The following is a 25868-nucleotide window of genomic DNA, read 5'->3' on the forward strand; positions in this document are numbered from 1 at the left end:
TGCAGTCCACATACCTTTAGCTGTATTTCTTTTCTTGTGGATGAGCTGGTCCTCTTTTACTAGCAGACTTATAATTGCGTTTGTTTGCCTGTTCTTCTTGTCCCATTCCTCCATGGGTCCATTAGCGGGTCTGTCTGTATTCAGTACTTGCCACAAGTCAGCTTTGCTTTGCAGCATTTCAAGCTTGAACTTCCACAGCTGGTAGTTGCTATTGTTGAGCTTTTTGATTGCAAACTTCATATCTGAACTACTTGCCATCTTTCAGTAGCTTGGATATGGCCCTTGCAGTGTTCTGTTTAGTGTCTGAAAGTCCAAGGACCTGTAGCACCCCTTACCGGAACTCCCAAACGTCTATGAGGGTGCTTGCAATGACTGCGGATGGCGCAGCATTCAGCATAACGTATAGGAACGTCACCCGCACGACAGAGACTTAGATGTCAGTGCAAATCCATTTATTTGATGTCAGTCATTACTCAAAGTGTCATCGAGCGCTTTCAGAGCCGCGCAGGCTCCCGTTCATCAGGCTCAGAGTAAACATCCTTATAATCAAGAACCATCACCTATATATACACACAGTACAACTAATAATCATATAACCCCACCCCTCTGCGTCTTAGTGCCGTCATATTCCCGCCATGTACATTCAAAAAGTAAATACAGGAATGCAAAAGAGCAGTGTCAGAATCCTGTCACATATTAGTGATCAAAGTGTATGTTTATAAATAAGACATGTGAACTACACTATCCTCCATGGGCCGCTTGGATATGCACTAGCCTTTATATAAGAGTGTTATATGCAGAACTGTCAAAATACTGAACGGCCACGGTCGTCATGGAGACTGGGACGCTCGTCCGTAAGGAGGGAACCGCCCAGCCTCTGTCTAATACAGTCAGTGAGCCTTGCCACTGCGCATGCGATGCAGGTACCGGCTCCTCCAAGTTCAATGGGAGTAAATTGCCGGTCGGTGCTCAATCGTCCTGTACTCACTGTAGGACCGTGAGCTTTTTCTAGGATCAAGAAAAGGTGATAATTAGGCATAAAATCCAAGAAGCCATCATGGAATTTTGTTGTTATAACATTTAATAAGAGGGTAATATGCCATTGTCCTCCAGATGCAAAAAATCAATCACAGCAGCACAGCACAAATCTCCATATGTAATCGATTGGTATAAATAAAAATCTTTGTCATAAGAACATCACATCATACTCTAACGTAATTTTCATTATCAGTTACAGTCATGGATTATATAATGTGACAATGTTATTAAAGAATGCATTCATTCTATCAAGGATTTCCGGACGATATACCAGTCAGTATACTATAACGTTATTATAAATAATTTATGTTTAGTGTCTGGGCCCATAACCTGTTGGTTATGTGTTTAGATAAAGCACTGAGATCTTGAGGTCTGAATTAAGTTTTACTTGCTTATTAGAACGTTACATGTATGTATGTATACTGCATTGTAGAGAAGAAACATATATAAAGATAGAACTTCCGGTATATCACAGACAAGCATACATAAGCATAGACACCAACATTGCACCACAGCGCCATCTAAAAGCCCAAAAGAATAACATTAGAATGTCAGTAAGAAAATCAATGGATATTAGCATATGTTGTTGCATTTCCAACAAAAACGAGCCTATAGTGTATATTAAACCTGCTCGAGGGTGGTACAAATCAAAGATTTGCATATTTTACTGCACTGAACAAAAATATCTGCCCATATTTGGACTATCCTATACAAAAGATATGCTAAAGCTACAGAAAAATGATTTTATAGTTATAAAAATTTGCTCCATTTACACAGAATATTACACTGTCATATTTTCAGGCATCACATCAATGATGATGAAAAAACCATGGCACAACCTTAAAAAACCCCTGGGAAAAAGCATTTTTGTTTGAAGATCTAAGTACATTGTTGGTGAAGATAATCCACATAATACCCTTTCTCGATACACATCACATAGAAAAGTTAAAAGGATTTAAAAAAAACAACAACTATACAAACATTTAATTTCTAAGTGACTGTATTATAGAAGTACAGTACATTGCTGTACTGCATGTTGGCACTCCTCTATCATTTACAGGTATGTAGCACAGATTATACAGCTAACAACAATAGTTACGAGTAACCAGCTGAAGCTAGAATGGCTGGGAATACCATAGCATACCCTGGTTTGGCTCTGTTTATTTAGATCTGAGCGCTTTCCCGATATGCTAGAAACATGCCAGTCTCAGTAAAACAGTTGCTTTGTCTAGAATGGTGCATGTTTCATGTGCAGCTGGCAATGAAGTAGAGCAGCCAAGGAGATGTTTGCCAATGACAGCCATCCGACCAATATGCTGTATGGCGAGATATCCAGCCTTCCAAGTTGGACTGCTCTGTGTGGACCATCTGCTCTGTCGGGAAATCTGGAATCAATGTTATGCATACACTACCCAACATCCTTGTGGCCTCAGCAAACATTAACTCTTACACAGCCACAATGCATAAAACAAACCAAAGTGTATAAATTGATCAGCTTGGAGGCTCACTTGTCCCATAAACCATGCAAAGCTATATCAATCAATTAGCCTTCCGAACTGTGAAAGAAACAGTGTTAATGAGGGGTATGTAAAGCCCTTCACTTTCGTTATGATACAGAATGGCAGTAAAAAAGAAGTTCTGTTAACTAGCAGAAGAAAGAACATGTTTCTGAAGTCATCATCAGCTGTGGGCTGATGTTTAATCTGTGTTTTCCATATAACATTACATTAAACAGATGGGATAAAGGATGTATTATGGAATCACTATTTATTTTAGAAAAAAAAAATAAGGAAAAGCTGGACATTGTCAGATCATGATTAAACCTCTAAAGCATGTTTTGAAAAGGACCTTGTGTGGCCCATGATTCGAAACGCAGCAGTACGAGTTAGGAAAATTATACCCATCCCCTGTAACTGCAGTTTCAGGAAAATCTAATATTGTAAAGAAATGCAGGGAGTTAACACGGTATGCAAGAAGTATTCACCGACAGTTTTTAGCAATAGAAGTACAGGCTCTCAAAGCATTCAACATGGACCTTGGGAAATGTTTAAAGTTTTTTTTTTATTAATTGCTCTAAGGTATGATGACAATAATTGAACTTGCATACACATAAGTGTAAATACATCCCCAGACATTAGATAAAAGTTACACATCAATGCAATTTGATTTTAAAATTTGGCTACTGTGCATTCTCAGACATTTGCCATCTCTAGAAAAGTTTATGAGTAGGGTTGAATTTCTTGCACATTCATCCCAGCATTAGTACAACATGCCTATCAAAAGATACAGTAAAGCATGGAAAGACAGCTTGCTATGCGGCAGCTCATTGCAACTGCACATACTGTATACGGCTTACTCTGACAAATAACAGTGTTTATTATAATTTTATTAGGATTGTTCCAACAAAAAAGCATGTTCATCCTCTTCATTTATTTCTTATGTCAATATCGTTGAAAATGATAGTCGATTTGACCCCCATTAACTATTATAAAATTGAAAGAACATTCCAAAAACTAATTTTTTTTGAACAAAGTTCGACTGGTGTATGGCCAGCTTTAGTCTGAAAATGTCCTTCTTTTCTCTCCATTTGTCTCTTATCAGTTCTTAATTGACCAATATAGTATCACCCTAACCGTCGGCTCCGATCTTCCCAAGACCTCCTGCTTTCCAGCTCCCTTGTCAACTCCTCCCATACTCGCCTCTAGGACTTCTCTAGAGTCTCTCCCATCCTCTGGAATTCTTTACCCCAACCTGTCCGTCTGTCGCCCACCTTGACTGCCTTTAGGCGATCCCTAAAGACTCATCCCTTCAGGGAAATCTATCCCACCTCAACCTAACCGCTCGACTATCACGTTCTCAAACAATTCATCCCCACGCAGCTCCCTCCTCAATCTGCCAAGAGGGCTCTGGCACTCTGCCATGATAATTTCTACACAAGTGAAATGGCAGTTTAATATGGCAGTTCAACTAAGATAGAAAGAATCTACCAACAACAGTGCTCCATTCCAGACAGACTGCAGGTGAACCTGTATTTTCCCATCCAGCTTTTTCTTTCCAAGTCTGATTTATACGCTCCCCACCCTGTAATGTGTTTTTTTTGACTAATGGAACGCCCATGTGAAAGGGGCCTAAACAGACAAAAAGACTACCTGAAAAAATTATATTGTATTAAAATGTTTATATGAGCCTGCACAGGCATAAAAAGACAATGCATGCTATTTCCAAACGTATCTGCCTTATCCTCTTACAGAAAAAATATTAGCAAGCACTGGGAAAATGGTTTCACTGTCAATAATTAACAAGAATTAAACTGACATCAACATAAAAATCACTTACTTGCATGTAGCCTACAATGTCAAAGAACAGGCGAAGGATTTGCTCTTCCAAATCTGAGGGTCTCCGAGTGCTACAAGCACTTTCTGAATGTAGAAGAGCTTTCCGGATTCCCAATCTTAAGGTAGAGTAATCTTGTAGCTGTGAAGGCTCACAATACAGATACCTCAGAAAAGGTGTCAAAATATAGACACTAGAAGGCTGGTCCCTGCGATAAAATAGAAACTCGATGTCAATTTAATTAAACGTTTCTTATAGTTTCATTAGGCATTGCTTCTTGTATTCGCAATTAAAAACACAGCAATAAAATATTTCGGGGGTTTTCCGGGAAATACTCCATAAATCAATATTGCAATTAAGGAAAGCTGAAAATTAAGCATATATTAACCCAGTCACTGAGGTCTTATATAGCCTGTAACATGTTAACATAATTTCCAAACTCATTTTCAATACTATTACATTTTCATTAAAATAATACCTGGTAGTTCTGCCATTAAGATCCTTGTTCAGGCACTTCTTGTTTTAGTGTGAAAAATGTATAATGACTGTCTATCTTCTGCTTTATCACCCTGTCACATGGGCTTCTAACAAAGACTACAAGTGCCCATTTTAACACAATTACATAAACATAGTCTATTGTTGTCACCATTAGGAAACCCAACCTGACAATTACCCTGCAGCCATCACTGGAGTACATGCATGCAGACAGGAAGTAGTTGCAAGAGGCTGCAAATTAAAAGACACAATATACCTCAGTATATTCTTTCCACAAACTCCTACCGAGAAATGTGCAAGAGAAAAACCATGAAACTTAATTGATGTATCATGTTTGTGAAGATCTAAGACCATCACTTTCTTCTAACTATATAATGTTGTCATGTGGAGAGGTAAGATCCCCCAGACAGAACTCAGCCTGCTTTGTAGTATGTGCCAATTTGTACACTATATGTGGAGTTGATTTTGGCAGCCTCCGACAAGAACAGTGGAGTGGCTTTTAGAGCCTGTCCTTTCATAATTCCAAGCTGTGTACAGTGGGCTTGCTTTCATTCTAAAGTGCATATGGGAAGCCTCCGAGAATGAAAATGAAGCCTGGCCAAAAACAGAGACAGGGTGGTCTGGATTTCTTACAATTCAAATTCGCACTTCCCTGCAAATAACCATCAGGTATATACATACAATCTTTTTTGATTGAATTGAAGCACTGAATTATTAAAATAAGCAAAACGTTCCTAAGGTTTAAAAAAAACAAAACAAAAAACTGATAATACAAAAGGGTATCATACTAACCAAATGGAGGTCACATAGTATAAGACCCTTCATCTACTCTCAAGTGTCATAGACTCAAATAGAATTCCTAGAAGATCTTATAACAATCCCCTATGTAGATTCAACACAGAAAGATATCTACTGCTGGGAAGAGGGGAAGAAGAAAGCAAAAAAGGAAGGAGAATAGAAAAGGAAAAGAAAATGATAATATACCTAGTCTGACACCTAGTCACTATTAAATAGCCATCTACTCATAAATGTAGCTGAGACACAGGGTCAAAACTTGTAAAATATCTATCGTAGTCGTGTAGTAAAAGTGTAGGCAGATATAAAGTGACCTTCATTAATCCGATTATGTATTCCTAAAATACTTAAATGCATTTTAAGTAGAATTTGGAACTAGCACAAGCTTTCTGCACTCCCCTGCACAGCAGCATTCAAAGTAAAAATGAAAGGAACAGTTCAGTAGGCCAATTAGACTTTTTGGCATTGCACTGTGCTATGAATCTAACAAATGGAGCTCGCTGGTTACAAGAGAAAGCATCGAGATGACCTCATCACCCAGCTACTCTTCCTTCACTATCCAGTCACAATCTTGACCATGCAATATTGCTTCAAAACCTAACTTCAGTAGAAATAATATTTTGGGGGTTTGAATAGAGTAGGTAGGGATTATAACTTTTATATTGCTGACCTGCTGAGAAGAACTTCCTGTCCTGTTTTGGTTGAAGTTACTCTTTAATTCCAGTGAATTAAAGAAAACTATCAGGGCCCAGAACATTAGACTCTGAGATAAAGCCTCCAAAAATAAATTTTTGCAGCCATTACATAACGTGCTGAAAACGTTTATTGCTGAAATGAAAACACATTATTGTAATGTTTTACTGTGCATGGCAGCTGTGTACATTTGTACTTGGGTCAGTAGCCTCAGAAATCCTAACATGATGGGTTGCCTTTCCAAAGGAAAAATCCAGTTTCCCGCAATGATTCCTGCAGCGTCTGATTCTGAATACATTCTGTTGCGTTCTGAACAATCTGCTCATTTAGGCTCAATATAGAGGAGGTCTCCTGTCTCCAAAAGATGCCATCTAGTGGTGGTCAAGAGCAGCTTGCTGGATGCAAACACAGTGCCAGCTGATGTTGCTGAATAGGCATACTGGCATTCTTTTACATTCTGTAGAGTCAAGTACAAATTAATAATGTTAGGGAAAATTACTTTATGTACTTTTTGGTGTAGCTAGTGTAATTAACTGATAATCAGGCTCCTGTAATCCCCTGTACAGCAGTACACAGACTGGGAAAGATGGTCAACACTAGGAACCAATCAAGTATGCTGCTGGGACTAATGTAGAGGAGATCAAAAGATCTTGTTTTGCTGTCTAGAAAAACTCATCACAATACTGGCTGCACATAAATACAAATTGTTTGGAAGATAAAATAGTTCCCATATATGTACAGTATTTAAAAGTGTCTATTCAACTGCTGCAGTACAGCTTAAATAAACCAGTCCATGCATATTGTTATTACATAAACCCACTATGGGACACCTAATGCCCCTCATGGTAAACATAGGTTATATCTCCCTTCCTAAAAAAAAAAAAAAAAAATCCAACCAAATCCAAATATGACAAGCACAAAGCAAATAATAATATACCCTCTAAACATAATTTTAGTGGGCAACTAAATATAAAGTTGAATATACTGTATTTATAATCAACTTGTTGATGTCTTTTAGAGCCAGTGTTGATAGAATCACTTTTTGCTTTTGGCTGATCTGGTTTTGCATGGCAGCCATGTTCCTAAGGGTCTTTTATTGGTTAGAAGAGGATGGGGTATTATGGAACTTGTAGACAGATCCATGGGTCCACTGGGATGCTGATACCAAGTATCCGGGAGATTAGAACTAGGATTGTAGACCAATCCATAGGTATTATAGGACAATGTCATCAGACATAACCAAAGGTGCCATCTGCCCCGCAGCTCCTCCAACAATCAGCAGAGATTGATGGGTGATATGTGTGAACTCCTGGAGGAATGTTAAACCACCAAGCTAGTAGTTTAACGTCCTTCTCTTTCATGTTATAATCCAGGGAAGAGGTATGTATCCCCGATCCCGCTTTTCAAGATATGGAGGGATTTGAGATCTTTTTTCATTAAGTAGAGATTTATTAATGTAAGAAATGCAGTATGTAGGAGTGAGTTTGGAACTCAACAGAGTGTCAAAGGTGGTAAACTGTAAAGGGGAGTGCAGGGATTTGGGGGGAGAATATGCTAAGTGGAGTATTTGATATCTCCAGAAGTTCATAACGTGGGCACCTCATTTAGATCTCAAGTCTTGAAGGGCCACTATACTTGTTCCTTTGAGAAGATCTTATAATGTCTTGTAATGTTAAGGAATGAGACCATTTAAGGTTTGTTGGATCATCTTTGCCTCATGGCAAATAGTTATGTCCTGTTAAAGCCAGGAGCAGGGAGTTACTGTATATATATATATTGCAATGTGGAGAGTTCCATATCTTTTCGGGCATTGTGGGTGACCGGTGAGATTGAGGTAAGTACAAAATGTTATTGTGTTGTGATCCAGATGATTTGGTCTAGCAAAGCTGAACCTCTTTTTTACATATACCCAACTTTTTTGTGAGGCATTGTATGTTCAATCTACCAGGCAGATTTAAGTGGCCACCATGTAGTATTTTTTAAAGTCTGGAATGGAGAGGTCCCCAGAAGGTTTTCTGCATTGCAAGATCAAGTATGGTATTCTGAATTTCTAATGCTTTCAGAAAAATTAAGTAACTAAGGCTCGTGATATAGGTCAGATGCATTTTGATGGGTAGCATCTAAAATATTAATAGAGCTTTAAGTAAAAAATGTTACTGACTTTTGTGCCAATATGTGATAAAGATCTTGTTAAATGAGCGTTGAGGTCAGATTTGATGCTAAAAAAAAATAATATAATGTAGCGCCCTCTAAAATGTCGCTATTCAATTTAGAGATACCTGGACTGTAATCAGTCTGGATACTGATTATACAGAGCTCTGCATTCTATAGGTGTCCCTGAGTCTGCTGGATCGATTGCTCCTCCTGTTGCTGAGGAAAAGGGAGCCTTGGTATACAGTGAGGGAGGATCCACCCTCAGGTTATGACTATGCACCTGGCCCTAGCCAATCCCTGAGTAGGATGACTCAGAGGCATGGTTGAGGGCAGGTGATAAAAGGTCTGGGGACATTGTGGAGAGCTCTCTTCCCCTAGGGGCCTCGCCCTAGGAGGACTGTGTGTGATGCAGGAAACTGGCCTGGGCCTCAGCACATGGCAGGTGCTGAGGGACCTAGAGGCCTAGGATACACTGATACTTTGCTGGGCCCATACACGTGGCAGGTGATGGGTGCCTTGTTCTAAGAAGATACTACCACTAAACTGGAGTGCTCCTTGGCAGTTGCAGATGCTGAGGGCACAGAGATTCCAGATCCTGTTGCGAAGGAAAATACCTGATGGAAGCTGGGTCGGGGAGGAGTCCGCTTGTTGAGGGATACCGCAGAGGAGCTGGTGCGAGCGTCCGTCTGGGACCCACAAGGGAGATCCCACACCCTATTCCAGGTATCTGTTCACAGTATTACTACTACTATTGGTCTCTGGGACCAGATCACAGCGATATCAGCATTAGCCGTTGCTAAGGGAGAAAGCTGTCCTCCGAAGTATTTCCTATGGCATCCTACAGATCCTAAACCCTCTCTCTCCTATTGATGTTGCAAATAAATACCCTAAAAAGACCCTAAGACTCGAGCCGTTCTGTCCGTGAGTGTCGGTGTGCTGTTGCTGATCCAAGGGGACTGGTAGCTAGAACCAACAGGTAGGAGAACCCATTTCAATATTCAGCGGCTCCTTCGGGGGTGAGCGCTACAATAACTAATAGTAACTTCAAACTCTGTGATGCTACAATATCTTTACCTGTCCCTTCCCAGGCGCATTTGTCTTTATGGAAACTAGACCTGCTAGTCTCAGATTTTCTCTCTATTGCACTTACTGCCACTCTTGTATAATGTAATTTACTGAACGGAAATCTCTAACCCCCCCATGTCAAATATATGCAGTAATGCATTGCTCCCCATTTTGCACAACAACATTAAAGACTAATGAAACAAGAAAAAAAATGATAAAGGTCGTGTCTAGTGGCAGGAGAAATAAATAAAACTTCCTTGCAGTGTGTTAAATGTTGTAGATGTAGAACTGTCTTTGTTTAGCTTTTTTTGCCAATATCCTAACTTGGATCTAAAAGATCTTGCTAGTTATGTTTCCCAGTATAGTTACTTTTTAAAGTGCATCTACTTTACACCCTTATTAAGCGTTTGGGATCCAAGTAAATCTGCAGCTCTCTTGTGCATGTTTTTTTTTCTCAAGCACCACCATTAAAGTGACACTAAACTCAGGAGTTAAAGCTTAAAAATGCATTTAAGTACCCTACTAACAAAAATGTATCCAATTTGTGTATCACTCAGCTGTAAACCCTTAAATCATGTCTAAATGAATGATGACATTGTCCTTCCTTTCGGAGGGTGCCTACTTTTGTTCCCCATGGTCCCTGTGTGTGTTGTAAAGTAGCCACCGCTCCAAGCTCACTCTTGTGATGGACTACAGTCTCATGTTTAGTTTACTAATTTGTACTGAGATTGTAGTCCATTATGAGAGCAAGCTTGGAGCGGCGACTACTTTACAACACACACACAGGGACCATAGGGTATAAATGTAGCCACCCTCCAGAAGGAAGGACAGTGTCGGCACCAATTCAGAGATGATTTGAGGATCTAAATCTGAGTGATACACAAATAAGATACATTTTTGTTAATAGTTAAGGTACTTGAATGCATTTTTAAGATTTAACCCAGTTTGTGTGTGTATACTGGCTTAAAAATTATCCAACAAATATGGTGGATGCACTGAGGTTTTTTTGTTGTTTTTCCACCTCATTTAATCGTTATAAATTTCCCACTGGAGATTTGCTTTCAAATTACAGCTAGATGATGACATTACAGTTATCTAGAGTTTTACATTTTTGTGAAGTGAGGATTACTGCTGCTTTAGATGTTATTACCGATCTGAACACTGTGAAGAGATGGCAGACATCTGCTGCAGGAGAGCAGGCCAGGAATCGGGTCTGTTTTCTAACATGCTGATTAATGGATGCGGAGGATTCCTGGAAAGAAAGAAACAATAGATATTTAGGCCAGAAAAACTAAGCTGAGGCTTAAAATTAAAGTAGCTGGTTACATTTTGGATACCTGTGTATCTACTCCATAGCCACTTCACCATGACCGCAAAAAGTAATTAACAGTCATGGCATGGGAGAGTGCATGTTCACAAGGTCTACTACATGTGTAACCTGTTTATGAATGTGTATTGAGGCACCACAGATCATTTAACTGTCTGGTGTAACTGTACAACCTGCACAAAACATAGCACAGTACTCAGGCTATGAACAAACAGTTATAAATGGTTAAATCTGTAAGGGAGCCGATGCAGATTCGGGGAATAGCTCTGCTCTGTTACCAAGGAAGCACAATATCACTCTGTAATGCAATAAAAAGGAAGCATTTGTAAACAATGGAATACACACATTTTAAGGGTTCTGTCTGTTCGTCATAACAATAACCCTTATAATTTTACAATATTTTTACTACCCCTAATTTGATGCAATACCACAAAGACAATAAATAAAAAAGGTTTTAAAAAAAAAAAATCCATATATTAGCCACAAATCCACAGGGGTTGAGAAAAGGTATGGGATTTTGAAGGTAATAGCTTAGGTTAAAACTAAATACAGAAAATACATTGAGGGTCCAATAAAAAAGAAAAGAACTTTATGATTTTTTTCTGGTCTGAATCAGGACTTTCTCTGTAAAATGGATGCCAGTTCTTAGGGGCCAAATCAGACAGCAATCACTTGGCTGGAGCTACAAAGATAGCGAGCATTTAACTGCATGGCAGTGGCGTAACCAGAGTTATGGGCGCCCGGGGCAGAACATTTTTTTCGCCCCCCCCCCCATATTATATAAACATCCACTAGAACTGTACCCCCCACCCCCACACATATTTATCAGCTAAGGAACTACAAGTCCAAGCATGCCATCATTGTCCCTGTACACCACCCCCCACACACACACATATCACCCAGGGAACGGCAATATCTGGTTGTTGTACAGGGGCAATGAGGGCATGCTGGGACTTGTAGTTCCCTAGCTGATATGTTATGAAGCTGTATTCCAATGGCACAGGGATAATTTAGTAGGCGAGTAAGTCTCTTTGTGCAGCAGATAAAGCATTTCACATGGAAAAAATGGGACTATGCTGTGCAGCGAAAGGAAAAAAAAAAAGCAGCAAGGAAACAGAATGTTACACTTGATTAGCGGCTTAAGTTAATAGCAGACCTTCTAGTTATGTGCTATAAATTGGGACAAAGGTTTGTGTACTGTCATGCTTGACTTCAGAAGGCTTCGGGACACACTGCGCTACTCTGCTATTCATTTTACCTTTATTCTTTACAAAAGTAACATGCACAAAGCTGAAGTGGATTGATTGTGGCCCCAGGCTGTGATAAACGCGTAATAACCTTGAAGATGTAACATTGGCAGAAATTGCAGTTCTAGCTAATTTTACTTTTTATCTGAATACATGTTTTTACTGTACACATCGGTCAAGAAAGGACTCTGCAGGGAAAGGTGCACTACCCCAGCTACTCTGTGTCTGCTTTCACCTTCATGCTTCCTTATAGCAGGCCAGCAACAAGAGTCTCCTGCAATGTTTTCTTATTATATGCGAGATGTTACATTGCCCATTTCTGCGATATGTTGCTTATGGCAAATCTTCACTCAATGAAGACAGATGTCTTCCAAAGTTTAAGCCCCCTTTTTTTGACAATATAAAATGGGGCATTCAGAAAGCCATTTGTAAGCAACTTGTTCTGTCATGCCTATATAGGCTATTAAAAATTACCTGGACTGTGAAGGCTGTGGCCATAAAAAAATGAAAGCAGAGGACAACAAACTAGTCACCTGTATTGCATTTAGACTCCCTGCAGCTGATCTCTTTCCCATTACTGACTTTCCATTCCTTGTTCTGCGCTATTACTACTGTGTGGTGGTGGCCATCTTAGTAGAGATAGGACTTTGCTGCCACATATGAGAACTGTCCCCCTAAAGACTAGGGGGGAAATGATCAGGAAGCAAGAGGAGAGGTGCGGAAATCACAGATTCACATCATGAATAAAGCAGAAGCAGGAAGATAGGTGTACCGCAGATCCTCAGATATGGCCTTATCTCCAGCAAGGAAAACTGGTAGCACAGTAGTGACATTACTTAAGCTCCATTGACATATAGGCTGGATTCACACCTGGGCGTAGCATAGGCACGTTTTTTCTGCTCGTTTTTTAGCACGTTTTTCTGTTCAGTGAAACGCGCGTTTCACTGGCGGTATGATTTTTTTAAAATGTTCCTTTATTTATTTATTTTTTATTTAAGAAAAAAAAATGTAACTTTCAAACTTCCCGCTGTTTCCGCCCCCCTACAACGCGGCTGCTCGCAAGGGACAGAACACGGAAGTCGGCAGCCGCCGGAGGACACAGCGCTTTGTTAACCCAGTGTCTGGTGTATCACGCTGCAGATATACAGCTATGGGGCTACAGAACAGAAATGTAAAAATAATAACAGGAAAAAGGTAAACCTTTGCACCAAGATATAAAAAAAGATATTAAAAAAAAAAACCCCAAGAAATCAGAGGCTTTGTCCATAACCATACTTGTCTATTTGTTGGTAAGGCCATTTATCTCAATGATGGACCAATAGTAAGGAATGAAAGTGAGGCCAGGCCAAACATCAAATTTCCTAGCTAAAGTTGATACTTCCATAGAATAATGCCTCAGGTTGCGGTGCTCATGGAGCATTTTGGAAAGCCAGCTACTACAGAAAATCTCTGACACTCTGAAAGGTGTCAGAAGGTCAGTGGCATCACTGGGGGGGGGGGGGGGGGGGGGGGGGGTGCACTGTGCGGACCACACACGTGAGACACCCGCACACCACGTCAGGCAAACTGCCAACATTAGGCAAACACGGGGTTCTTTTACTCCTGTATGCAGGGCCGGCACCAGCTTGGAATACTCTCCTCCTGCGGCCTTTGTGATGTGGGTGGGTGGGGGATGTGTTAGAGCGGCTGAGCTGTGGGGGGCTGCGGCAGATGCGGGGAGAATCAGAGCGGACTGTCTGGGGGTCGGTGTCTTTAGAAAACCAGTGAGCATAAGAATAGTGTAACACAACAACCTCTATATTTAACATGGAAACTGATTGTGAAATGGTTGGTTTTTCTGCTCTGCGACTGAGTCTTATAGTTAATTCATCTTCACAGTTTAGAGTTTTGGCAAATAGTAGCTCATTGGCGATTTAAAACGACAATTCATCTTTGCACAACTTTTATACTCAGTTAAGGGCCCCATCACAGTATCCAGTGCGTTCATGACACAGTAGTTCCGTGCCATGAACACACTGGATCGCATAACCAAAGCCTCCCCGCTTTCTGGGGTGGGAGGGGTCGCGGTTGCACTGCAGACACGCCTCCCACCCAGTGCTTTAGCCCGCACCAAAACGCAGGGCATTGCGGCACCACGCGTTCTGGTGCAGGCATTCACACTGCGTGGGGAGGCGTGTCTGCGGTGCCATTGAAATCAATGGCAACACCACAACCCCTCCTGCCCCAGAACATGGGGAGGCTTTGTTTATGCGATCCAGTGCATTCATGGCACAGAACTGTGCCATGAATACACTGGATACTGTGAATGGGCCCTGAGTGGTAGACACGCCTTTATCCCATAAGCTCCTTAGTGCTGCAGGCTACTGATTTTCACCAACACCAATATACCATTATTGTCAGGCAAGTGCAGGGCATGCGCTTGTGCAAGTCTGTATAGGCAGCCATTTGAGGGCACAGGGGGGTGTTCTGTACCAGGTGACACCAACCCTAGTGACGCCTCTGCAGAAGGTAAAGAAAAAACTACAGGGCTATTACTGACAAAAGGCATTAGAATTGCTATAGCAGCTGCAGCATTAGTAAGTGCTAATTTCAAACTTGTAATATATGTTAGCAGCCTGAAAAACTTGATAACAATGTCTCTTTAAAGTTTGTTTTCCTACAGGTACACATTAAAATATAGCATAATATAGTGACAGTTTGGGTTTTTGTAATGAAAAAAATATCAAGCACTGACTGTATGTTTGTTACCAGCCTGGGCACAATTGAATAGTCCCATATCAGCTTAGAGATATAGAAGGGGCCATTTACTTCCACTAAGTTACTCAGCAAAGTGTAAGATCTCCCCATGCTATTTAGGTCTGTTTTATAGCAAAGGTGTATAGTAGGTGTTCTTTTTGAAGCTCACCACCTACTGGCTGCTTGTGAAAAGTATTAATATCTTTATTTAAATATTTTATATTTACCTTATTAAAATAAAAACCCCAGTTTTCTTTCGCGTTCACACAATTCAAAGACAATAGCAGTCCAACTGAGGATTGGGCAACTCTAACAGGCCCACACAACAATAACATAATTTAGGGCTGCCTGCAGCTTAAGGCCTCAGTCACATTGCTAAGAGCCGGCCTGTACAGATCCGTGCGGCGTGCACGGCCATATCGGACCGCTGCCAGGAAGGACAGGTGCTGCGTGTGATTGTACGTAGCAGCCTGTTCTTCTCTATGGGAGTACACGGCCGTACGCTCACCTGAACTGCACATCCCTGCGGGTGCGAGTGTCTGTGCTCGGACGTAGACAGGATTCATCCTGTCTGCATACGAGTACAGACACCCGCACGGATGTGCAGCTCAGGTGAGCATACTGCCGCATACTCCCATAGAGAAGAATAGGCTGCTGTGTGCCATCAATAATATCAGGAGCTGCGTGTCCCGACAAGTAAGTTATAGCCTTGGCTTGCAGAGAGTAGAGAGTGCAGCAGAGAGTAGAGAGTACAGCATATATCAATCCGCCCCAGCGCGGCAGATTAATATCAAATAGGATAGGTAGTTCAGTCTGACTGGAAGCTGAGAAAGGTAGGCAGGCAGGCAGGCAGGGAGATGTGTATAGTATGCTGGACTAGTATTTGTAATAGTAATAAAAAAACAAAACAAATGTTACTACAATAGACTATGCTTGGAATACATAATGTCACCTGTCAGTGCAGAAGCTGGGGGGGGGGGGGAGGTGTATATACACCACCCACCACACGGTTACCGTTTATATTAACACAGAATGTTTTCTATGTAGGCCTACATTAGGTACCTAACTGGTCCTACATGCGTTGTTTTTATAGGGAGGGGTTTAGCTAATATTGGGGAGGGGGGGGTATATGTGTGCACATTGGGTAAATTATGGTTATACATTTTCTTGTAATACATTGATTATTTTATACTTTATGCCAATTTAGTTTGAAGAACATTTACCGGTATGTGATCATATGGTTTCTCAGCTCTGATGTGTAGCCAAGTGAGAACCTGTTGTTTCTTCCATATTCTAAGAACACAGAGATAACCGCTGACAAGCCTGGAAGTGTTTACTATTATATAATTTAGTTTATATTCTGATATATTTTGTTGATCCGTCCAAACTCTACCTAGGGTTCCCCCATTTTTTACACATAACTATTTTATAACATGTCAGCATACACATATAATCACAGTTTAATCTACATATTTTTTTCTTCCCAAAGGGTACCTCAAACAGAGATATCCAGCTCCTTTAATGTTCACACAAATGACATCTTTGGGGTTTGTGGCTCTTGACTAGAATGAAGAATCCTTGCAGTTTGGACAGTCAGAACTATTCAGGATCTTGTGAAGCACTACACCCTTGCCATCTATCTTCCAGGACTCAACTGCACTTTTGCACAGCATACTCAAGCCAAACTAGTAAACTCAGATGGTTACCTGGTTGTTCTACTATGCTTTCAGGCTATAAGACAGCAGAAGACCTAGAATAACATGATCCTAGATGATGGGGCTAAGAGAGAGGAACTCTCCGAAAACAGTTCCTGCTCACACATTTGGGTTAAAAATGTAAAAACAAAACCACAGTGCAATACTTCAGATGTTTCAAAGGTGAGCTCATACTCTTCCCCCTTTTGCTACACTTGTTCATCCACTCCAGTTGCCACCCATATTTTTTTCTTTAACCTCAGTTGCATGCACACTGAAAATATTAGATTTATATGATGAAAAGATAACTCTGGAATAAAATGTTATACAAACGTAAGAAAAACATGTTGTTTTTTTCCATAAATATACTTTGTTTATTTATTGTAGTACAGATCTCCTACTGAGAACATGTGCTTTCATCCATTCATCCACGATTGAGTGAACTAATAAACTCTTACCAGATCTTGTAAATGCTTTTTTGTATGTGCTCCTTGCTTTTCTCTGCATCCTTCGCTTCAGTGTGAAGCAGCTGCCAAATGCACTTCACCAATCCCTGGACATTTCTGTAAAATAAATAAATATATACTGTATATTATACACACACTCACATACATATAGATATATACACACACGCATGCTTCACCTGGTTCACGAGACAGTAGGCAATTTACAAAACAAAACGTTTTGGTTTGCCTACACAATTTTTTTTCCAAAAAAGACAAGACTTTATATTGAAAATTATAATTTAATTTATTGACTTTAATTACAATGAAAAGAAAAAAAAACTAAGGCGCTGTTTTCTGTGATTTTTTTAACCCCAAATGTTAACTTTATATAATGAAGCGTATCCCCAGAGAACCCCCTGCTCCACACATTCCTTCCACAATCATAATAAATGTATTAAGGGCATATTCAACTAGAAGTCAAACAACCAACATGTATCTTGAATTGTGAAAGGAAACCAGAGTGCAAAATATAGTACATAGAAACACCATCAAACAACATGAAAATAGCAGAAAGTATACGGTATATTTGTTAGTCTGAACAGGTCATAGCTCCAAACTATATATCAGTAAGATCACAAATATGCTTGACCAAAACATGAGGCTGTCAGTAACAAGGCAATACGTGTGGGAAACAACACAGAAAAAAACAAAGTAGGATAGCGAGAATAGGTTAGGATAGGGTAAGAGAAATTAACACTACTGTAGTTTGCACAAATTCATATTGGGGTTGTTCCCCCCTCCCTCTAAAGGAAGATTGGGCAGTAGACTGAATGGGAGAAGAAAATAGTGGTAAATGTGTTAATGCTGTAATGTGAGGTATAAATAAATGTGTGTTTCGAATAAGAACAATAGAGTAATCAATAGAACAGACCCTTCTTAATGAATTTATGTTATCTTTAATATTTATACAATAAGGGGAAATGTAATATTTCTGTTTATATTTTCGAAATGTGTAAATGTATTTAATGTGAAATAATGATAAAATATTAAACCAAAAAAAAAAACATTTTACCACAGGTGATGCACATTTCAAACTTACTTTGCAGAAGGGAAGAGGTTAAGAATTCCATTGAAGACATACGTGAAATCTGCATGTTTCTGCTCTACCAGTGTCACCAAGGCCCCACAACATGCTGTCCTCACAACCACATCATCACAGCAGCATTTTTCCCAGAGAACATTTAGGGCAGGAGTCTAGATCAGATAATAGAAATAATCACATATTTAATTTTTGTTCTATGTGAAGAATGATTTTTGCAGTGGACTACTCCAATAGGCTACTAGGGCAATAATACTTTTATTACAGCAAATAAATGCAAGGGTTAACTGCTGCTTAAGTCTAGGGGTGCAGGCATAAGAAGTAGTACGTACCTTATCCCTTGCTCCAGCAGGCTCCCTTCATCAGTGCAATCAGTCTGCTATAGCCTCCTATCTAAGGTACAGCCACAATCCCACTCTCCTCCTCTGAGTACCAAGCAGAGTTAATAGTCTTGCATTGTGCATCATGGTGCTGAGGGATTGCACACGATCTGGAGCACCAGGGAGAAGAGGAGAGGGCTGAAGCCTGCCAAAGTGACAGGTTAGGTTAATAATATCTCCACTTCTTGTACCTCTTAGACCAAATAAGCATTTAACCCTTGTAGGGGGCCGGAGGGGGGGTTTGGGTTGGGACACTGAAAGGAATTTTTATTGTCTTGTGCCTGGAGTTGGGATTTAGGGCTGTTTAATCATAAAAGGAACAGAAACATGTACTGTTGCTGTATATTGTGACTTGATACAAATTTCTGTTACCGACCTTTAACCTACAGTACTTTAAGTTGTAAATAAGCAGATTTACAGAATTCCTCTAAAGTCGCAGGAGAAAGTTTCATGCCTTAAAGTGTATTTCAACTTTTCTGGTCAAATTTGTGAAAACTCCACTAGATGTTTGGTATGTGTTCCCATGAGCACATCATACCTAATATGAATATTTAAAAAAAATATTTCTCACCTATTAGAAGCTTTTTTGAAGCAGGCCTTTGGCCAGACTGCAAGCTTTTTTGTACAATTTCAGTGACAGGAAACTCTCTGTCCCCATATAAGGAGCATGCGAGTATTCATGTAAACACGCATCAGGTGCACCTACGTACGAAAATGTTGATCGCGCTACACATGTTGGGTATCGCCGGGCATGCCAGAGTGAGAGCAATAATTATGTGGCCAATATTTACACGTATCTCTAGATTGATGACCTATAGGGGCTCTTAAAGCATTGTCTATGGACTTTTCGGGATACTGAATTTCATCGACGTTTCACAGACACACACAATTTTTAACCTGGGCATATTGGGTATCTATATACTCGTCATAACCTCATCTGTTATATTTAAAAAAAAAAAAAAGGGTATGCATTTTTTTACTAATTCTTTTGAGTTTGATAAAGTGTTCGGCTAATATCATGCTACATAATAATCTGGAACTGCCACCATTTAATTCTACAGGGTCTTAACTTTCAGAAAATATATAATGTTGGGGGTTTGAAGTAATTTTCAGGCCTAAAATGTAGATTATAATGTGTGCAACAAATGGAAAAAGAAAAAGAGCCTTGGCAGCGAAAGGGTCCTTAGGGGGTTAAAGTGCATCTAAAGCCCAAACTTTTCTTTTAGTTTTGGAGTGATGAGGGGGAGAACACCTGTCAGGTTTTTACTGCTGTCTGTGTCCCTGTAAAAGGTGCCCGTACACCTGCCGATTATCATACGATAATCGCGGGTGATCCTGCAATCGTATGATAATCGGCAGGTGTATCGGCAGCGTGCGGCCGCTTCTACTGTAAGGTCGCATGACTTTGCTCGGAAGACGAATGCCGCAAGCGCACACTGCCCACTCTGCACTGCAATCATCGGAAGCCCTCCCCTTTTGGGCTAAAGGTATAAATGAATAAGAGCCAACCATTGTAAGCACCCCTATCACACTTTCATAGTTTGTCTCAACCCCCTACTTGCCACTTTTTGGACAGCTTGGCCTGTTAAAGGAAGTTGAAAAATAACAGACTTACTGGCTGGATCACCAGTTGAAAATAAAGTAAGGGCGTCAGGAGGAGGAGGACGGGAGATCAGCTCCTTGCTGATTTCCGTCCGGGCTGTGAATGCAGAAGTGTTGTGTATTACATTACTTCCGCATTCACCTGTCAATCATCTGGCTGCTATAGCCAGAGAGAAGAAGCTGATGAAGCAGATCTCTGCTTCAACAGCTTCTTATGGGGTCCACAGGTGACATTAGGGGTCCTAGAGACCCCTAATGTCTCCATAAAGAGGACCTGTCAGTGTGCCTTTGCTATTATATAGGCGGATTGTTATCCCCCTATAAAATAACGGATGTCAACTGGTTAACTGAATGCTGAAATATTCAGTCTTCTCTACACATAAATCATAAAGAAAACTGGTGTTGGAGTCTGAACTTTGCTTATTTTTTTAAAGACAACTCATTGAGATGCCCCCTTAACTGCTTGCTGAATAATAACTATTTTAATTGGATTCTGAGTTAATTACAAAAAGAAAGTATGCATTTCATTGAGGTTTAATGAAGCACAGGTACAGAATAATTAGGATGAGAATTCTGAATCTGTCTTACGTTATTCTTTTTGCCTGTGACAGGCAAGGTCAGTTCAGGTTAAAGCAAGGTTAAATTACGACAATGGTCTTTATGGGGACTTGATGCTCTACTGTTTTATAAGCTCATGCACTTCCGATACTCAGCAGACCTGTGAATTGAACTTTCTTTTTAAAATTAAGAAAATGTAAACCCAGTTTAACCACTTAAAGGCCATGGTGTTTCACCCCCTTCCTGGCCAGGCCATTTTTCAACAGGCAGCTTTAGAGAGATACAGGACTGTGCTGGTGGGTGTGGGACTGTCTTGCGCTGTGCCGGGAAGGAGGAGGCGGCAATGTGCAGCTGGACCGGATCTAAGACAGCTGCCCGAGGTCCCCAGCAAGCTCAGGACCTCAGGCAGCCAAACTTCGTAAAAAATGTAAAAGGGCCCGTAACGGCTGTGCCGCCCCTCTACTCCCTGCTGCCCCGAAGCGAACAGTCATCAGAAACAGAATTGCTAATCTGCCATGGGCCTATGCCTGTACAAATAACTGAGAAAAAAAAAACATTTCTAGAGCTATTTCTGGGGGTTTTATGGGTCGAGTCTGGAGATGCAGAATGAAGAAGACATAAATGTCTCGACAGAATTCTCTACTACATTTACATTACCCAGAAAAGTAAATTCTATTGGTTCTATAGATACTTGAAGAAAGCAGGTCTCCTAATGGACTATTTATCAGTATACTCTATGTCCCAGGTGTTAACAGTTTCTTCTACATTTGAGTTTAGTCCCGAAGAGCTTATTTATTGTCATTATACCTTGATCTATTAACAAAATTAAATTGGCTTTAGTGAAATATTACTGTAATCAGTAGCCCATACCCAACTATACATTACCGGTGAAGGCAAAAATATCAGAAAAAGAAGTAAGTTCAACTGACATGCTGGCAGTTTTGTTAAAATCTTCATTATTCAAAAAGAATCAACTTTATTTTCAGTTTTTTCTATTTTTATCTAGCTTGTCAAACACTTAAACATGCAGACCAAGCACAGAATAAACATGCAGAGCAAGTACTCACAATTCCTGTACTAGGATTTTACTACTAACCTGCCCCCCTCTCACACTTCATTATTGGTCACTGAGCCCACACATCATTCTGAGTGTCCAATAGTGAGGTGACAGAGATGGGAAAGGGGTAAAACCGAAAGATGATATTTGCTCAAAAGGAGAATTATGGGAGAGTGAAATACACTCATCTGACTGAAGTTGTCACAGGTTGGCTCTATTGATCGAGACGTCAGTGAATACATGCCGCCGATCGCTGATTCAATCTCCGTTTGTCATGTTGGCCACTGTTTAAGAGATTAATTCCATCAGTTTAGAAAAATCTCGTCACTTCCTGTTCTGCCTCGAGAAAGGAGGCGATGGGAAATCTTCTCAATGGGAATCAGCCGTCAACCAAAAAAAGAAAAATAGATAAAACTAGTGTTTTACTAATCCGCACTCTATCCAAAACGGAAACAGTTTTAGCTTTAGATATACCTTATATATCTTGAAAATGTACACCACCTCCCAAAATAACTCAGGTCATTAACAGTTACATATTTGCTAGTTTTATAGTATAAATGCACTGCTATACTGGCATGCCATTTTAAAATGTGTTGACTGAACCCACCCTTAGTTGAAGAGCACAAAGTAAAGCATTTGGCTCATGTCTTGTACATGAAAGCTTCCTTTTGTCTTGAGAAACTAAGCTCATGTTTCATCCCTAGTCAGGATGACGCTGGGAATTTTCTTTAGTCATTTGCCTACTGCAGAGCAGCACTAGATTTATGTCATTCCAGCTTTCTGCCTTACCAGGTGTAATATATTACTGTCAGATGTATTACAAAATAATGTTCTTATACTTAAGCAGTATGTTATAATTAAAAAGCAAAGAGTAAAGATATACGGTATGTCTTAAAAACAGCATTTATTAACAATAAAAAAAAGACATTTCACAAGTCTATGTTGTTCAGCAATAAAGGCTAACACTTAATCCAATACCCTTCACATATGGGCCCCTATATAAACTGATATCCAGGAGTTTGGATTAAATCACTTGCTGTCCGGAGCAATTCCTTACATTTGCACACACATGATAAAATATATTTTTTTTTACTAGAAAACAGCTACAGACCCCCAAACAATGATATATTTTCTGAATGCAGAGGCCCTGTAGAATAAAAAGATGCTAGTTGCAATTTTTTATGTCGCACAGTATTTTTGCAAATGTTTATCAAACCAGTATTTTTAGCATGAAATACACTAAAATGAAATTTAGTGCACAGAAACAGAATATAATACAAAATTTTTTGGTAAAATATAAAAGACGGGGTCCCGTCGGGTAAACAGATACCAAACATGTCAAGCCTTAAAATTGCGTGCATCCGTGAAACTGCAAAAAACTACAATACCCAAAATTTCCCATAAGCGACTCTTTAAACGCTTTTACTGCTTATCAGTTTAGTGAGGACAGTGATTGATGAGCCTAGAATTACTGCTTTCACTCAGGCGTTCGTGACGATATGGAAAAAGTGTGGCGCAATTTTCGTTTTTGCACCTAGGCGCATCCGACGCGTGTTTGCATTGTATGTGCGTGCATGTGGGGGGGACGTTAAAAAAGAATTGTATTCGTTACTTTAATATTTACCATTTGTTTTATTTTTTACACTCAACTTTATTGCTATCACTTAGGGGTATAAGAAGCCCCCCTAAGTAATGGTAAATAGGATGTGACACGTCCTCTTTATGGAGACAGAGGTCTTTTAGACCGCTAATGTCACCTAGGGACCCCAAAGAAGCTGATGAAGCAGAGATCTGCTTTACCAGCTTCTTCTCCTGGCTCTGGGGGCCAGAGAAAGTGCACAGTTACACCAGAAGTGATGTAATACACATAATTTCCGGGTCCAGTGATCGGAGGAGAGATTAATGGCTAGAAGTCTGCTGATCTCTCCCCTGTTCCTTCTGGGGAGACCTGCCGTGCCCACACAAGGGGCAGCGAAGCCCAGGGAGGAGGGACACAGTGCAGCACAATACAAGCAATCTGGTGCCTGTACAGAAGCCAGATCGCTTGTATAGAAACCGCAACTGCCTGCTGTTTAAGCAGCAGCTGTGTTCTTGGTATAACCACTTCAAGCGGGTGACATTTATTTAAGTGAGTCTGCGTGAAGTGGTTCAGTCCAGTAGTCTTAAAAAGGTATCTATGGTCAAAAACTAAAAATAAATATGTATTGCTATTATACAGGATATCAGGGATGCATCCTGTACAGACGGTATATTTCCCCATTATTTAGGTCATGTTCGCTTTAAGGGGATAAAAAAAAAAATACAGGTTTTGTCAGGAGTTCTCAACAATGCAAGGTGAGGGGCTCAGGGGTGAGTTTTTTGAAGGGAAACTGCTGTGCAGCGTTCCCAGGATTAGTAGTCCTGAAATGGAACCCGGAGGTTCAGGGAGATATTGGGTGGAAAAGACCCTCCAACACTGACTATTGGTATGCGGTCCTGGTAAGGGTTAACCCACCTGCTGGGAGTGTTTAAAGAGCACAGGAAGCCAGCCTGCAGTGGTCTGAGGGCTGTTTTTGGAGCAGGACACATGGCTGTGCTAGGCTATGAACTGATGAGACACTGCTGCTTGGTGACTGTGTAGAAACCTCTTGGAGCCGGCTGAGACTCTAACCCTGGTGTGGGACAAATTTATCGAGGCAGTGAGCATTGATTAACTTGTGCCGTTTCTGTTGAAGCGTTTTGGGGAGAAAATAAAGACTTATTTTCCTAACACAGCTGGTTATCGATCAGAACCGGTCTGAATAATACACTATATTTAATTTCTATACACACATCTCCTGAATGTTTATTGAAAGTTGGTATTCCTCTGACTTATGTCCCCTGCACTCATTTTATTCTGCCCAGCCCAGAAATTCAATACAACTTTTCTTTTAAAATAGAGCATGTATTGTGCAAGCAGCAATTAAAAAAATGAATAACCAAATGTGCCGAGCTGCAACAATGAGCAATGCAAAAAAAAAAGAATCTGTGACTTAAATAAATTTGAGTGAATATATAGTAAATGGATCAGATCTGAAGTCTGTAAATGTCCATAACTCTGAAGATGTCCATATATAAACGGCAATAGTGATGAATGTACATTCTAGTGCCTCGTAGCTGTTAGCTTGTTTATTGGCGCAGTTATATATATATATATATATATGAAGTTCTGCTATGCGAGTGAGAGACATGTAACCGGTGCAATCTCAATTTGGCTGCAAAAGTGGAAATACACTTTCAAGTGTTGACTGTCGATGTGGATTCTTTTTGGATTTAGAGGAACATGAAGATTTGCCCTTTATAAAACTGTCCAGGAAAGCACCAAAAACACGTTCACCATTAAAAGTCATGCGCAGCAAGCATTTTTTACATTCCTGTTCCGCAGACCAATATTGGAGCCACATAGATCTCCTTATGTTCACAGACAGAAGACTCATTTGGGAGATAAGATGGATAATATCAACTAGACCATCAACACAATAATGTAGGGCTGAAGGTAAAAGTTTTAAGCAAACACTGCCAATCGCTGGACTTCCCAATCCTCTCCCTGCAAAGAGCGGTGACTGTCAGTCACTTCTCCCTGCAGGGATTCCCCCTCCCCTCACCATTTCTCAAGCGCTGACTGGAGGGACAGATGGGGGAGGGGTGGGCACAGCTGGCTTTGCCTCTTCAGAGGCAGAGACAGATCTCAATAAGCCTTCTGAGAGGATCTCAACAGTATTGTCAGGATCAGTCCTGGCTGCGGCGCTCTCAGCATATAGCGGGCAATAGCTCCCTATATACTGAGTTTTGGGTCACGGTATATGTCCTCCAGTGACCCGGAGCAGAACTATGGGCAAAAAAGGTTGCCCCATAGTTCTCCTTTAAGGCCAGATCAACAGTGGTATCAGCCCACTTCTTAAGAAAATTCTCATTAAGCATATATTAGTCTCCAAAGTTTGGGAGGAGTAAATAGTTGTTAGGAGTGTTTAAAGTGGCATTAAACCCTCAGATTTTTTAACATAAACTAATACTGTAATGTGTGCCTTACTGTAATCCATGGTTGTTTCCCTTCCCTTTGCTGCTCTTCCTTTTAAATCTGTATCTCTTCTCATGCTGGGGGAGAACTTCCCTTTGCAGCTGAGTGCCTCT

General features: G+C 40.4%; 1 protein-coding gene across 1 annotated transcript in view; it reads right to left on the minus strand.

Moving 5' to 3' along the window:
- Nucleotides 1-494: 494 nt before the first annotated feature.
- Nucleotides 495-25868, minus strand: part of LOC108799628 (focadhesin-like) — a 34773-nt gene continuing 9399 nt past the window's right edge. The window contains exons 4-8 of the mRNA XM_018571519.1: nt 18123-18277; nt 17036-17140; nt 10724-10825; nt 4375-4579; nt 495-560 (exon numbers count right to left, since the gene is read on the minus strand). Coding sequence (XP_018427021.1) covers nt 495-560; nt 4375-4579; nt 10724-10825; nt 17036-17140; nt 18123-18277 — 633 coding nt within the window. The remainder of the gene's footprint in view (nt 561-4374; nt 4580-10723; nt 10826-17035; nt 17141-18122; nt 18278-25868) is intronic.

The sequence above is a fragment of the Nanorana parkeri genome, unplaced genomic scaffold (genome assembly GCF_000935625.1).
Source record: "Nanorana parkeri isolate BGI_ZX_2015 unplaced genomic scaffold, ASM93562v1 scaffold1773, whole genome shotgun sequence".
In the NCBI taxonomy this organism is placed as follows: Eukaryota; Metazoa; Chordata; class Amphibia; order Anura; family Dicroglossidae; genus Nanorana; species Nanorana parkeri.